Consider the following 16,023-nt stretch of genomic DNA (forward strand, 5'->3'; position numbering starts at 1 on the left):
ATATCACTAAGGACCCTGCTGTTCCGGATAAAAGGGTCTGTATGTATAAGGAAAAGAAACCTGAGATAACGTTTCCTCCCTCTCATGAACTGAATACTTTATTTGATAAAGTCTGGGAAAGTCCTGACAGAAAATGTCAGATTCCCAAAAGGATTCTGGTAGTTTATCCGTTTCTCACTGGGGATAGGGAAAAGTGGGAGTCACCCCCCATTGTGGACAAGGCCCTATCACGGTTGTCTAAAAAGGTGGCTCTTCCGTCACCTGACACGGCAGCCCTTAAAGACCCTGCAGATCGTAGGCAGGAGGCTACGTTAAAATCCATTTATACGACCACAGATATACTACTCAGACCGGTCATTGCCTCTGCGTGGGTGAGTAGTGCTATTGAAAAGTGGGCAGTTAACTTGTCATCTGACATAGATTCCCTAGATAAGGGATAACATCCTCTTGACGCTGGGTTATATCAAGGATGCGGCAGTTTACCTAAAGGAAGCTGCGAGGGATATTGGCCTTTTGGGATCAAAGGCCAATGCCATGGCAGTCTCAGCTAGGCGAGCATTATGGATTCATCAGTGGAATGCTGATACTGACTCTAAGAAAAATATGGAATCCCTACCGTACAAAGGTGGTGTCTTGTTTGGTGACGGCCTCGCTGATTTGGTATCTACGGCTACCGCGGGTAAGTCATCATTTTTGCTTTATGTGCCTTCGCAACAAAAGAAGACACACAACTATCAAATGCAGTCCTTTCGGCCCAATAAATACAAGAAAGGGAGAGGTTCTTCCCTCCTTGCTACTAGAGGAAGGGGAAGGGGTAAAAGATCACCAGCCGTGGCGGGTTCCCAGGAGCAGAAGGCCTCCCAGACTTCTACCAAATCCAGCGTATGATGCTGGGGCTCCTCTGCAGGAGTCCCCACCAGTGGGGGCACGTCTCAAACTCTTCAGTCAGTTCTTGGTTCGTTCGGACCTGGACCCATGGATTTTACAAATAATATCCCAACTGGAGTTTAAAGACGTCCTCCCTCACCGATTTTTCAAATCGGCCTTGCCAGTTTCTCGTCCGGACAGGGAGATAATTTGCAACGCCATACAAAAGTTGTGTCAAAATCAGGTTATAGTCAGGGTTCCCCAGTCACAACAGGGAGAAGGTTTTTATTCAAGTCTGTTTGTGGTTCTGAAGCCGGATGGCTCGGTCAGGCCAATCCTAAACCTGAAATCCCTCAATTTCTACCTAAAGAATTTCAAATTCAAAATGGAGTCTCTCCGAGCAGTGATCTCCAGTCTGGAGGAAGTGAATTTTATGGTGTCGATGGACATAAAAGATGCCTACTTACATGTTCCCATTTATCCTCCACATCAGGCTTACCTGAGGTTTGCACTTCAGGATTGTCATTACCAGTTTCAGACGTTGCCGTTTGGTCTGTCCACGGCTCCGAGGATTTTCACCAAAGTAATGGCGGAAATTATGGTTCTCCTTCGCAAGCAAGGAGTCACAATTATCTCGTACTTGGACGATCTCCTGATAAAGGCGAGATCCAGGGACCAGTTTATGAAAAACGTTGCCCTGTCCCTGACAGTTCTTCAACAACACGGTTGGCTCCTGAACTTGCCAAAATCACAGTTGATTCCGGCAATGAGGTTGTCATTTTTAGAGATGATACTGGACACAGAGCTACAGAGAGTTTTTCTTTCGGTGGAAAAGGCTCAGGAACTTCAGAGCCTGGTCAAACAAATTCTGAAACCACCAAGAGTGTCAATCCATCAGTGCACTCGGTTGCTGGAGAAGATGGTGGCTATCTATGAGGCCATTCAGTTTGGCAGATTCCATGCCAGAGTATTTCAGTGGGATCTGTTGGACAAGTGGTCCGGATCCCACCTGCACATGCACTGGAAGATAGTCCTGTCTTCAAGGACCAGAATATCACTCCTGTGGTGGCTACACAGCTCTCACCTCCTGGAGGGGCGCAGGTTCGGGATCCAGGATTGGGTTCTAATAACCACGGATGCAAGTCTCCGAGGATGGGGTGCAGTCATGCAAGGGGTAAACTTCCAAGGAAGATGGTCAAGCCAGGAAACTTGTCTCCACATAAATGTTCTGGAGTTAAGGGCCATTTACAACGGCCTTGTGCAGGCGGAACATCTTCTTCGCAATCTGCCCGTGCTGATCCAATCGGACAATGTGACAGCAGTTGCGTACTTAAACCGATAGGGCGGAACAAAAAGCAGAGCGGCAATGGCAGAAGTCACAAAAGTTCTCTGCTGGGCAGAGAAGCATACAATAGCGCTGTCAGCGATCTTCATTCCAGGAGTGGACAACTGGGAAGCAGACTTCCTCAGCAGACACGATCTCCATCCAGGAGAATGAAGCCTCCATCAGGAGGTCTTCACAGAAGTGACGAGTCGTTGGGGAGTTCCTCACATAGACATGATGGCATCGCGCCTCAACAAAAAGCTTCAGAGATATTGTTCCAGGTCCAGGGACCCTCAAACAATGGCAGTGGATGCACTGGTGACACCATGGGTGTTTCCGTCGGTGTATGTGTTCCCTCCACTTTCTCTCATTCCAAAAGTTCTAAAGATCATAAGAAGAACAAAGGTTCAAGCAATCCTCATTGTCCCAGACTGGCCAAGGAGGGCTTGGTATCTGGATCTTTAGGAATTACTCATAGGAGATCCCTGGCCTCTTCCTCTACGCGAGGATCTGTTACAGCAGGGGCCGTGCGTATACCAAGACTTACCACGGCTACGTTTGACGGCATGGCGGTTGAACGCCAGATCTTAGAACGGAAGGGTATTCCCAGTGAAGTCATTCCCACACTTCTTCAGGCCAGGAAGGGAGTAACGTCTAAACATTACCACCGCATTTGGAGGAAGTATGTGTCTTGGTGTGAAATCCAAGAAGGCTCCTGCAGAAGCGTTTCAGCTAGGACGTTTTCTCCATTTTCTACAAGCTGGTGCAGAGGCGGGCCTAAAGTTGGGTTAAATTAAGGTTCAGATTTCAGACTTATCGGTTTTATTTCAAAAACAATTTGCCTCCCTTCTAGAAGTTCACACTTTCGTGAAGGGTGTGTTACACATCCAACCTCCATTTGTGCCCCCCGTGGCACCGTGGGTTCTTTTTTTTTTTTTTTTTTAAAGTTAGAATTTTTATTGAGAGTGATCGGTAACCAAAACAGTAACAATAACAAAGTTGTACAGGTTAGGGTATTGAACATGAAGACAAAAAGTTTACATACCATATCAGAACAATAGAGACAGTTCCATGATAATATAGGCTATCAGGTATTAGCAGTATGCGCCCTGCGTAAATCCAAACGTGTACATGATCAGTCTCATTTTATTTTTCAGTTATAGTATAGAATCTATACCAAAACAGAGTATAATCCTGTGAAGAGTAAAAGCAAGAAAGAGAAAGAGGAGGAAAGGAGAGAAGAAGCAAGAAAACATATAGTAATAGAGGGGGAACGTTGAGAAAATTACATATAAGGAAGCAAGAGGTTGGGAACAGTCCTCTGTATTGATAACAGAGGGGGAGACAACAGAGGTATTAGAGGTATTAGCAGAGTCCGGGCATCAATAAAGAGCGTGCGAGGTACCATGGAGACTAGACGTTGTGGAACTGGGCCACAGTGTTATTCCTCAGGCTTGTAATGTATTCCATACTGGCTATATAATTAATCTTGGTCATCAGTAAAGCCTTGGAGGGTGGTTTATGATCTTTCCAACATTTAGCGATCAGAGATTTAGCCGCCATGCAGAGTTGCATGGTAAGCTTGTCTTGGGTTTTGGGTAGTGACAGTATGGGGGCAATTGAAATCAATTTCAGGGGAGAGATCTAGATTATGCCTGCAGGTTTGAGCAATAAGTGCTTCAACCGTGTTCCAAAAGGGGCGAATAGAGGGGCAAGTCCACCATATGTGAAAAAAGGTGCCTTCCTCTCCACAGAGTCTCCAACACAGATTTGATGTCGTGGGGAAAATGGAATGAAGTCTGGAGGGAACCAGATACCACCTGGTATAGACCTTATAACATGTTTCCCTAAGTGCCACACTAATAGAAGCTTTAGCGATGCGCAATCTGATTTCTTCCCATTGATCATCTTCCAACGGATGGGAGAAATCTGATTCCCAAGCTAGTTCATGGGATTCACGGGCAGGAGGATCTGGAGTCAAAATAGAGTTGTATATTGTTGAGATATTCCCCTTTTTGCCAATTGAAAGTAAACACATATGTTCAAAGGAGGTGGGTGATTTCAAAGGGGTAGTTTTAAGCTGAGATTTGAGAAAGCTAAGAATTTGGATATAATGGTAATGACATGAGGATGGAATATCAAGGCGCTCTTGAAAATCTCCAAAAGAGGTCGGTGCTGAGTGGCCTTTAACATGGATAAATCTCGTGACACCTTGAGATTGCCATGGGGCCGCTATTTTTTGTTCGCAGCCTGGGGGGAAGGCAGGGTGACCCCAAATAGGTGATAGAGGTGAGGGGTATGAAGATAGATTGTGGGTGCTGCGGAGTTTGTCCCACAATCCAAGGGTGAATTTATTTGTGGGGACTGAATAGGCCTAAGCTGGTCTGCAGGACTTGGGGAGCCATAGAAGAGAGTCGAGGGGGATACCCTGATATATTGAATTCTCAATATCGACCCATTTTCTGTTCCCTTGGGGGGAATGCCAGGACACTATGTGGTTATGGTGACAGGCGTTAAATAAGCCTGAAGATTAGGGTATCCCAAGCCGCCTGAGGTAGTACTCTTAGTCAACAGTGTTCGTTTTAATCGAGATTTACGGTGAGCCCAAATAAATTTGTTGCACAGTGATTGCAGGGAAGCCAAAGTCACTCGGGGCACCATTATCGGAATGGTCTGGAATAGGTAAAGAATACGGGGAAGGAAATTCATTTTTAGGGCATTGATCTGTCCAATCCACGAAATGAATAATCGGTCCCATTTATCTAGGTCTTGAGTGAGAGTTTTAATCATAGGAACATAATTAGCCTGGTATAGGCTGGTGTAGGATTTAGTAATAAATATGCCAAGGTATTTGATAGCCGAGGGTCTCCAAAGAAAGGGGAAAGATGAGGTTAAAATCAAATAAGTATGGGATGGAACATTAAATGTGAGGGCCTCAGATTTGGTGTGGTTTATTTTGTAACCAGAGAGGGAACCATACAGGAGTAATTCTTTCTGTAGATTAGGAAGAGAAATCAGAGGGTTAGAAAGAGTCAAGAGCACGTCATCCGCAAACAAAGATATTTTGTACGAGCTCTGCCCCACTGTAACACCCCCAATGTCAGTATTAAGTCTAATACGGGCCGCAAGAGGTTCAATGCATAAAGCAAAAAGTAGGGGTGAAAGAGGGCAGCCCTGACGAGTACCATTCTTCAAACTAAATCGAGGTGAGCTCAATCCAATGGTCAGGACCGTAAATGAGGGGTTGAAATAGAGGGCCGCTATTGCAGTGATGAAATGACCATGGAGGCCAAACGTAGATAAGGTAGAAAACAAAAAGGGCCAAGAAATGCGATCAAATGCCTTTTCGGCGTCTAGCGCCAAAGCAATCGCTGGTGTTTTCGTCGAGTTTATTTGATGAATCAAATTAACAATACGTCTGGTGTTGTCCGAGGCCTGGCGGCCAGGAACAAATCCCACTTGGTCAGGGTCTATTAATGATGGCAACACAGCGTTCAGGCGAGATGCCAGTATTTTGGCAAAAAGTTTGAGATCGGTATTTATCAAAGATATGGGTCTATAATTTGAGCAAAGCGAGGGATCCTTTCCGGGTTTCGGGATTACTATAATGCGGGACGTCGTGGAGTCAGTGTGAAAAGGCGTACCCTGTAATATTTTATTAAACAGGGAGACCATATGAGGAATGAGTTGAGGGGCGAAGGTTTTGTAGTACACCATCGGATAGCCATCCGGGCCAGGTGCTTTAGAAGGTTTCTGGGTTTTCAGTGCAGCTTCAATTTCCTCAGCAGAAAAATCAGCATTGAGAGCAGAGTTAGTTTCCTCGTCTAAACGAGGAAGAGCGCATGAGTCTAGATATTGTTGTGCCTGGTCGGCTTGTGCTAAAGGGTCGGACGGGGGATCAAGGTTATAGAGTGTCCTATAATAGTCAAAAAAGATACTATTAATTTTTTTGGGGTCGTAGGTAATGTTACCTGAGGGTTGTCTAATAGTATGGATGCATTGGTTAGCCTTTTTGGCACGTAAGCGATTAGCCAACAAAGTATGTGCTTTGTTACTTTTGTCGTAAAACGATTGGTTAGCCCATCGAAGTGAGCGTTCAATATTCTCCGCCAAAAGAGATTGTAGGTCATCACGTGCTTTAGAAAGTTCGGCTAGAGTTTTTGTAGAACGTGTGCGTTTGTGCTCCTGATCCAATGTTGCAATGTTATCTGTTAACAGAGCAATTTGGTTTTCTCGATTTCTCTTACGGCGGGATGCAAATTGGATAATGGATCCCCTGATGACCGCCTTATGGGCTTCCCATACAGTGGCTATATTGCAGTCGCCTTCTACATTAACCGCAAAATATTCCCAAAGCTCAGTTTTAATTAAGTCCTGAAACTTAGGGATCTTCAATAGCGTCTCGTTAAGTCTCCATGTCGGTCTACCGTCAGGGATATCAAAAATTTCAAATGTCGCAGCTAAAGCTGCGTGGTCAGTCCAGGTAAGTGGGACTATCGAGGAAAAGCGAGCGGTCCGGGAGAGAGGTGCACAACTCAAGAACATATCAATGCGAGAGTACACATCATGCGGATTGGAATAAAAAGTATAGTCCCTGGTGGTCGGATTAAGGAAACGCCATACATCGAACAAACCAGCCTCGGCCATGCTCCTATGTAATACGGAGGAGCTTGGGGTTTGACTACTACGCAAGGGGCCGGACCTGTCCATGCACGTGAGAGCCATATTGAAATCACCACCGACAAGTGTCTTACCTCGTCTATATGAGTAAAGGTCGTGAAAAAACGCGAAAGAATTTGGATTGGGCAGTGTTTGGAGAGTACAGATTAGCCAAGGTAACCTCCTCGTGTCCAATTTTTCCTCTCACGATCACATAACGACCTTCATTGTCGCGTTTACAGTCTAGGAATTGGAAAGGGACGGACCCTCTTACTAGGATGGCCACCCCATGTCTTTTTGCTGTATGATTGGAGTACCAGGCCATGGGAAATTGTTTAGATGTCAGGGAGGGATGGGAGTCCGATTTCAAGTGTGTCTCCTGTAAGAAAATCACGTCACCTTTTAATGTTTTAAGAGATCTGTGGAGATGAGAGCGCTTCTGGGGAGTGTTCAGCCCCTTGACATTAATGGACAGGCATGTTAGCGGCATGGTTGAAGCAAAAGAGGGAGTAGTTCGCTGGAAATCCTTAGGGTCCCGGACTCTGCTAGGATGGACGAGAGAAACAGAAAGAAAAAAGAAAAAGAGAAAAATAGAAATGTATAATTCTGTATACGAACAATATTAGATAAATGGATCTATCTATCTGTGAATACAGAGATGTCAACTTGCAGATGTACTGTAACAGGGGTCTAAGAGAGGAGGAGAACAGGAGAAAGAGAAAGAAAAAAGAAAAAAGCAGACGTAGTATCCAGTAGGCAGGATACTCGACTGCCAAGATTGAGCTCTAAAATAAAAAGGAAGAGCTCGCTGGCGGGATACAAATGCAATATAACAGAAGAGGGTATTGACCCACTATGTTTGAAAATAACTTTAATCCCTAAGATTCGGGGGAGGAAGTATCAAGACAGGGCACTGACGCCCCCCACCCGAAACCAATAATAAACCAAAAAGGATGGACCGTCGTGTAGCAAATTAAGACCCACCACAGGGGCGGGACAGTCCTAGATACAGAACACTAAAGAAAAAGTGATCATATAACAGATGGTATCAATATAGTAATAACAATAGAGCAAATGGTAAAGTCGCAGGACAGGTCGGTGGCCAGAGACAGGCCCCACGGCATCGGAAAAGGATTCAATCCAGTACTCTATCCATAAAGCAGTGTCTCCGAGCCACCGACCAGGACAGCGAAATATAAACATAGCAATGCGTGAGGGATAAAGGTCCGCCAACAAGTACATTCTGAGAAGAAAGTAGATGGGCATTTGTGTATGAAACGGTACCTAAAACAGGGATTACATAGCAGTTGAGCAAGGTTGAAAACAAAATCAAGTAGACTAAACGTTACAAAAACACAGAATTTAAACGGAAGGAGCTTCACATCTACGAGGTAGCAGCTGGAGACAGCTGCAACTTTCGAAGCAGCTTGTCCCCTTCATCAGGAGAGCGAATGGTGTGAACTTTGCCATCAATCTCCACAATGAGGCGAAAAGGAAAACCCCAGCGATATTTGTAACCATTGTCGCGCAATGTAGAGGTAACAGAACGTAGATCACGTCGTTTAGCAATGGTCACCGGTGACAAGTCTTGGTAGATCTGAATCCGGGAGTCTTCGAATAAAATTGAGGTTGAATTTCTGCATGCCAGTGTAATACTATTTTTAATCTTGAAGGACAGAAACCGGAGGATAACATCGCGGGGAGGTTCTGAGTCCTTCGGTTTAGGTCTCAGGGCGCGGTGAGCTCTCTCTATCGAGATGGCAGAATCTGAGAGCGACGGGACCAGGTAAAGAAACAAGCGTTGAAGGTATGGTTCCAATTCGGAGGCTGAGACAGATTCAGGGACATTGCGGATGCGTAGATTATTCCGCCTCTCGCGATTTTCGCTATCCTCAACTTTATCCTTAAGGAATTCCAACTCGCTGGATAGGTAGCTCATGTCCTCACCCACTTGCTTGTTGAAATTTTGTTGGTGGTCCACCCGTGATTCCAGCGCGGTTGTGCGGGAGTCCAGAGCCGCCATATCAGATTTTAATTCCCCGATCGCTGACTGGAGAGCTGTCGTGAAGGAACTCTTAAGGTCTAATATCATATTCTGAAGGGATTGAATGTCCGCTTTGGTTGAGGGTGCATCCATCTGATCCATGATGGGGGTGGGCATCCGTGAGGATGGAGATGAAGCTTCAGTCGGTTTTTCCCGGCGTGAGAAGTGTTGTGAAATATCTTGTGAAGCTCCTGATTTTTTTGCTCTGGTGTTCGCTCTGCTCATAATATCTGGTGAGATTAAAACGTCCATTTAAGGAGTGGTGACAAGAATGGTCCACCGGGATGTTACGTGTTCAACAGTTGGTCCGGGTGAGGGGGAAGTCAGGCATCCATGAAATTACATCATTTATAGGACCTAGGTCCCATTAATCTATTAAAACAGTGAGAGGGATCCACAGGAGAGCGTCCTGATTTACAACACACTTTTCCGTGAGTATATGAGATGTAGTGTAAGAAATAAATAACAGCAGCTGCAGGGTTGAGGTTCTGGATTGATTCCCTGTTGAAATAGGGAGCTCGTTTCCTCACAGCTCCAGCAGGGGCAGCACAATACAGAGAAGAGGGGCCTGTCCTGCCACCTCCAAGATGGCCACCGTCAGCAGTACGTAGTGTGTCCTCCCACGAGCTTTCTCAGCTTTGCATTCAGGGGTTTATAGGCACTTAGAGCCCCCCGTTCCCCCAGCGCCCTCAGCCAGTCTTCCCTGCCAATTACCGCGGCCAGCAGGCTGTTCGTAGCGGTGTAGCGCCTGAATCTCGTCAGACGCCACACCCAATATGGCCGCCGCCACCGGACCTCCGCAAATCAGTTCGGCTCCGGCCCTGTAATTCCAGGGGAACTTGGTCTCACCTCGGCCTCCCGCTCAGGTCTCCCCAGGCAAGGAGCACGCAGCGGGGCAAGTCGTGGAGCAATATTTAAGCGGCCGGAAGTCGTCCGTTCTCGGGCGGGGGTGGTGGCAAATTGAGGCCCCGGCTTCACCTCTCAGGGAAGGCCGCAACCTGCAAGCACAGGACAGGCCTGTGCTCCGGCTCCGCAGCTCACTCCCTGAATGCCCTAAGTAACCAGGGCTACTGTGGGATGCTATAGGGGAGGGATAGGTAGGGCGAAGGCTGTTTTAAGGGGTTATAGGGGCTTGATCCAGCAGGAGCTCTCCAGGTACACGTCCTCTCAGTCAGGCCACAAGCCACGCCCCCCGGCACCGTGGGATCTTAACGTGGTGTTGCAGTCCCTTCAATTGCATTGGTTTGAGCCTTCACAGTCAGTGGAGTTGGAGTTCTCACTTGGAAAGTGGTCATCCTGTTGGCTTTGGCGTCCGCAAGGCAGGTGTCTGAGTTGGCGGCCTTGTCTCACAAGAGCCCTTATTTAATCTTTCATGAAGATAGAGCAGATTTGAGGACTCGGCAACAATCTGCTGAAGGTGGTTTCATCTTTCCACATGAACCAACCTATTGTGGTGCCAGTGGCTACTACCTCTTTCGTTGAGTCAAAATCTTTGGATGTGGTCAGAGCTCTGAAAATCTATGTCGCCAGAACGGCTCGGGTTAGGAAAACCGAAGCTCTGTTTGTCCTGTATGCTCCCAACAAGATTGGGTGTCCTGCTTCCAAACAGACCATTGCACGCTGGATCTGTAACACGATTCAGCATGCTCATTCCAAGGCCGGATTGCCATTACCGGATTCGGTGAAGGCCCATTCTACTAGAAAGTTGGGCTCTTCTTGGGCGGCTGCCCGAGGGGTCTCGGCATTGCAACTTTGCCGAGCTGCTACTTGGTCAGGTTCGAACACTTTTGCGAAGTATTACAAGTTTGATACCCTGGCCGATGACGACCTCGAGTTTGGTCGATCGGTGCTGCAGAGTCATCCGCACTCTCCCGCCCGTTCTAGAGCTTTGGTTATAACCCCATGGTTCTTTTGGAGTCCCCAGCATCCTCTAGGACGTATGAGAAAACAGGATTTTAATACCTATCGGTAAATCCTTTTCTCTTAGTCCATAGAGGATGCTGGGCGCCCGTCCCAGTGCGTACTGTATCTGCAGTTATTATTTCTGGTTACACACATGTTGTGTTATGTTTATAGTCAGCCTGTTGCTGACATTGGTTCATGCCGTTGGCTTGGGTTCTGCTGAATGCCACGTTGTGCGGCGTGTTTGCGGTGTGTGCTGGTATGAATAGCACCTTAGTATAACAATAAATCCTTTCCTCGAAATTTGTCCATCTCCCTGGGCACAGTTCCTATAACTGGAGTCTGGAGGAGGGGCATAGAGGGAGGAGCCAGTTCACACCCATTCAAAGTCTTATAGTGTGCCCATGTCTCCTGTGGATCCCGTCTATACCCCATGGTTCTTTTGGTGTCCCCAGCATCCTCTACGGACTAAGAGAAAAGGATTTACCGGTAGGTATTAAAATCCTGTTTTCCCTATAGAATGTAAACTTGCGAGCAGGGCCCTCCTACCTCTAGGTCTGTCTGTTTTTACCCAGTTCTGTTCTATTACTGTTGTTCTAATTTTAAAGTGCAACAGAATATGCTGCGCTATATAACAAACTGTTAATAAATAAATAAAATACTACCTTAAGTGGCGTATAGGAGACAGCGGCCCTTGCAGTGTAAGAATTAATAGATATGGCCAGTATGTACACTGTGTGTGCTGTGTACATAAGCAGCCAGGATTTACCTGCATGTGGAATAAATAAAGCATTTGCACCCTTTGCTTTGCAGCATGGTGTGTCCTGGGGCACATCTGCACCTCTTATAAGTCTCTGGCTGATTAACCCAGTTGTATGTGGAAAGAACAAGCTGCAGGCTGCCAGCCTCTCATGTTAAGATGAAAAGGGGGGGGGGAAGCAAATATACATAAAACAGGAATCTGTGGGCTGATCGAGTTTTCCCTGTATACATTTCTTGTTGAGGATAAATGAGTTTGGGATGATTGATTTCCGAGAAATATAGGGAGCTGTTCTAGTTTACTATAAGATCCCTTTATTCAGAGTTTTCTTATGTCTATAGTTTTTCTTGGGTTGAGCGGTATGCGGAATGTTCTAAAGCAAATATATGATTCTTTTAAAGCTCCTGGTATTTCTGCCTCCACATTATCTGCTTATTGGTGCTGTTAACCATGCCAGCCCGGGCACGGAAAAAGGGTAGAACGGAAAAGGAACCCATGGACCCTCCACTGCAGAAAGCAAAGAAGGATGAAACCAATTCAGAAAACAGCCATGTCACCACAAACAACAACAGCCGCCAGCGCGAGGAGACAGCCTGGCGGCGCCCCAGCGCAGAGCAATGACTGGCCGATGACATTTTCTATGTTTTTAAAATTCGATTTTTAGAACCTCCAATGGGTTTGTGAATTGTGCACAGGACAAGATGGTATTACACAACATTCTACGTAAGGATAGTGCTGCACGGAAAGCTCCAACACCACAATGCCATGTGGGCCTAGCCTTACAATATTTCCATTATTTTATAATGGGCACTCAGGACTTGTAACATACGTTCTTAGGACCGTATTATGTGCGTGTTCCTTTAACGAACATATGATGTCTAATGGCATTGCAGAGGTTACACAATTTGGGCACAAAAAAAGGTAGAGATCCCGAAATTAATTCTTAACCCTTTGCCTTAATCCCACTCTGTACTGAATGAAGTTACTGACGTGTTGGAGGAGTGGGTATAAGTAATCATTTTATTAATGGTGCTGCCAATGAGAGTAGTGGCTTCTCTAAGTACACAGTATTCTAAAGTAATTCTAAGTAATAGTATGTATAGAGCAGCTCTGAACTAACATCACTAGTGAGGCACGTTGCCTTGTAGTCCCAGCCATGCCAGGTCCACCTAGCCAGACCACAGCCATGAAGTGAGGTGACCCATGAGAAAGAACATGTGGTATGGTTTGGTAGGTTGCCAAAGCACCTTCAAGTTACCACATTTAGCGTATTAGCATGACTTCTATAGCAGGTGAAGTTCTAGAATAGCAAGTTTCCAGGTCCCTACTCTTCTAGATGTCTGTATACACAGACGCATTGTGTTGTTATGTTGCAGTTTCAGATGTGTGCGGATAATATACACAGAGGCTGCTAAGGTTTTCATGCTTTTGTATCATGTTTTAATTTCTTCTGTCACTCGGATGTTTGATAACTTGTCTTTCCACAGTTCATGTTGTCAGGAGTATGTTTATATAATAAGCTGGGGTACATGTAACAACTTAGTTCTGAAGTCCAGGTTTTGAAGATCATAGCATGTTCTAGTAAACCAGAAAGATCCTGAGGTTGTCCAGCTTCAGGTAAAACAGCAACGGAATTCCCCAGCCAAGAAATATCTCAATGAGGTTAAGGTAGGTAGTGTCAGTAGATACAAACCAATAGGCAGCAAGGGCTTTCTAGCAGGATTTGGCAAGTAGAGAATATTCCGCTCAGCTCAAAATATGTCGGCACATTCCAGGCTTGAGCATTGGACTCCAGCAATTGGGCAGGACACAGAAGTGGGGGCTCAGACAAGATGTATGTCTCACATCAGGTAAGGAAGCACAGGAGTCTGACGAATGCCAGTACCGAGGGGGGAGAATGGCCCTTACTGCAGATTGAGTTGTAACTGCTATCTCTTCATTTATTTCAATGATTTGAAAGACATGATTTCTTATTTACATGTTAAATGAATGTAACTGAAAAGGGAAACAATTATTTGTTGGTAGAGCTGAGTAAAAGATCGTTGCCCAGCGGCTTGTGCACATGCACCTTAGCTAATTCCATCTTTCCTCAGCTTCGTTTTTAACAGGACTAAGACGGAGAGCTTGTATGATGTCCTTCCTAGTACAGCAGGTGCGCCATGCTGGGCATTGCATCAATGTCTGTTGGTGCACACAATTTACTGGGTGGGCACATTCATATAGGCATGGAGTGACATGACCTATTCATGCACTGTGATAGGCGAATGCCTCGTGTATAGTATTATTCTCAAACACACTCATTGGCCGTTATAGGTTAATATACTGTTATCTGGGTGCTTAATTTAATACTAGTTTTTCTGTACACCAAACTTGCCTGAAACCTTGGCCTCGGGTGTCCTCCTCCAGCAATGACTCTTACCTCGCCTGATGATTTTGCCACCGCTATTACTCTTTGGGTTCCTTAATCCAGTTTCCTTGACCTTGATTGTGCACCACCATTTGTCCATCTGGTTCCTGTTCATGGGCTCTCTGACCTGGCCTCCTTCTCCATTGTCAATGCTTATACCCGTAGGGGTAAACACCTATAACTTTGTGCAGAAGTCCTTGTGGGAGTAGAGCAATGATGAGAGCATCCAGCTCTAAGGGAAAATGGCAGATGTAATTAATGATCTCCATGCGAGCTTCCGTCTCTCATCTGTTCCCCTGTCTAAAACAGAAAGCAGGAGAAGTGGAATTAGCTAACTGCCTTTGCCTGTGCCCCGAGAACATCACTAACCTACTTTTCCAACAGTGTCACCTGCTGCACCGCTATCCTCCGTCCAGCACACCGAAGCCTCATCTCCTTTCTGCTTTTCCTAGGATGTGATCGTCACAGGATGAGATTTTAGATATCAAGTTAATTCTTTTAATAAATCATAACCATTGTAACCCCCATATGTTCTGCAGGGCAGTGACATCCCGTCCGTTAATCCATGATGTGTTCTTCGAAATAGACCACAACTTTTAATTTTTTGTACTGTCTAAAATTAAAAACCAAAAAAAAAAAAAAATGGATTGTCTCCAGATTTCATTGTGATGTAAAGGTGATAACATGATTTTATCTAATAGTTTAAGGAAAAAATATATCCAAAACTTAAAATACAGTATTAGGTATATGTTACTATGGCAGAGCTTAGGGGGATATGTACTAAGCCTTGTTGAGTGATAAAGTGTAGACTGATACACTGCCAGCCAATCAGATGCCAAACATGGCAGTTACAGAAGTGTCCTCCTACATCTAGCCTCAATACGCTACGCAGCGGGAGATACCTGGTGTGAGTGAGCTGACGGGGTCCCATGCAACTCCGTTAGCGTCGGCGGGCGTCTTTTTTTTTTTTTTTTTTTTTTTTGTGTGCAGAAAATGCACCTTATTCACTTTGCTATGCATATAGGACGCACAAGCAGACTCTGCTGATAAAAATTATATGCGATATGCCTGTATTCTGTGTGCGTCTCCGGCTATAACTGCATACAAAATACTCTGTGTCATATCGTATGCCGATACAGCCGTGGTCGCACACAGAATATAGGCATGCTGCATATCATATTAATCGGCATAAGCTGCTTGTGCGTCCTATTCACATCTTTTTGCAAATTAGATGCATTTTAATGGAAAAAGTTGCATGAATCACAGGGAGGCTAGATGTAAGTGGACACATCTTTAGGAGCTGTACTTTATCGCCATCCACTTTATCTCTCTCCTGGGCTTAGTACATCTCCCCCCTCAATTTGGTTTCTCACCTGTGGTGCACCATTTGCAGAGCCACCAGACCCCCAAAGCCTTCACTGTTCCCATGATGCTCTGCCTTACGCTTCCAATGCAGTCGTGATTTACAGAGGCAGTGCGGTTGACGATGCTCCTCCCACTGTGTAAGCACTACTTATGTGAAAGGGAGAGTAAATAGCAATGCCACAGTGCAACAGCTCTGTCCATTTAAACTAGTGCCGGCTGCAATTGGTATATAGCCAGGCAGTTTCAGGACCTGGTAGATGAGAGAATTCGTGCCTCACAGGTAAGTTACAAAGAAAATTACGAAAAATTTACTAAACATAGACAAAACCGTTAAGTTTAGGTTAGTCGAACTCCCTGGCTAATTCCATTCACCCTTGTGTGACGGCCCATTAATCTGGCAGATTGCTGATACATTTTGTCTAGATGCCACAGTGATGTCAGTCTGCCATTGCACATGCTTACGGTTAAAGTTTCAGAATTACAAATTCATTCAAAAATAAGGATCCATCTTTGGGCAGAAAATTCCATTCCGACATACAGTAAGAGTTCTGAAACATCAGGTGAATGCTGCCCCATCCTCAGAGTATAAGCAGTGGCATTACGGTACCTGCAGGGATTTCACAAATAGGGTTACCAGCACTTTTTACAAGCAAACAAAATGGCTTCCGAGGCGTGTGCATGAATGATACAAAGGG

At 45.5% G+C, this 16,023-nt stretch overlaps 1 protein-coding gene across 2 annotated transcripts in view; it reads left to right on the top strand.

Moving 5' to 3' along the window:
- MBOAT2 (membrane bound O-acyltransferase domain containing 2) overlaps positions 1-12,979 on the top strand; it is a 492,510-nt gene extending 479,531 nt beyond the window's left edge. For both annotated transcript variants that reach the window (XM_063915448.1, XM_063915449.1), the window contains exon 13: positions 11,958-12,979. In XM_063915448.1, coding sequence (XP_063771518.1) covers positions 11,958-12,177 — 220 coding nt within the window. In that variant the 3' untranslated portion in view covers positions 12,178-12,979. The remainder of the gene's footprint in view (positions 1-11,957) is intronic.
- Positions 12,980-16,023: the final 3,044 nt, after the last annotated feature.

Source organism: Pseudophryne corroboree, chromosome 4, assembly GCF_028390025.1.
Source record: "Pseudophryne corroboree isolate aPseCor3 chromosome 4, aPseCor3.hap2, whole genome shotgun sequence".
Classification (NCBI taxonomy): Eukaryota; Metazoa; Chordata; class Amphibia; order Anura; family Myobatrachidae; genus Pseudophryne; species Pseudophryne corroboree.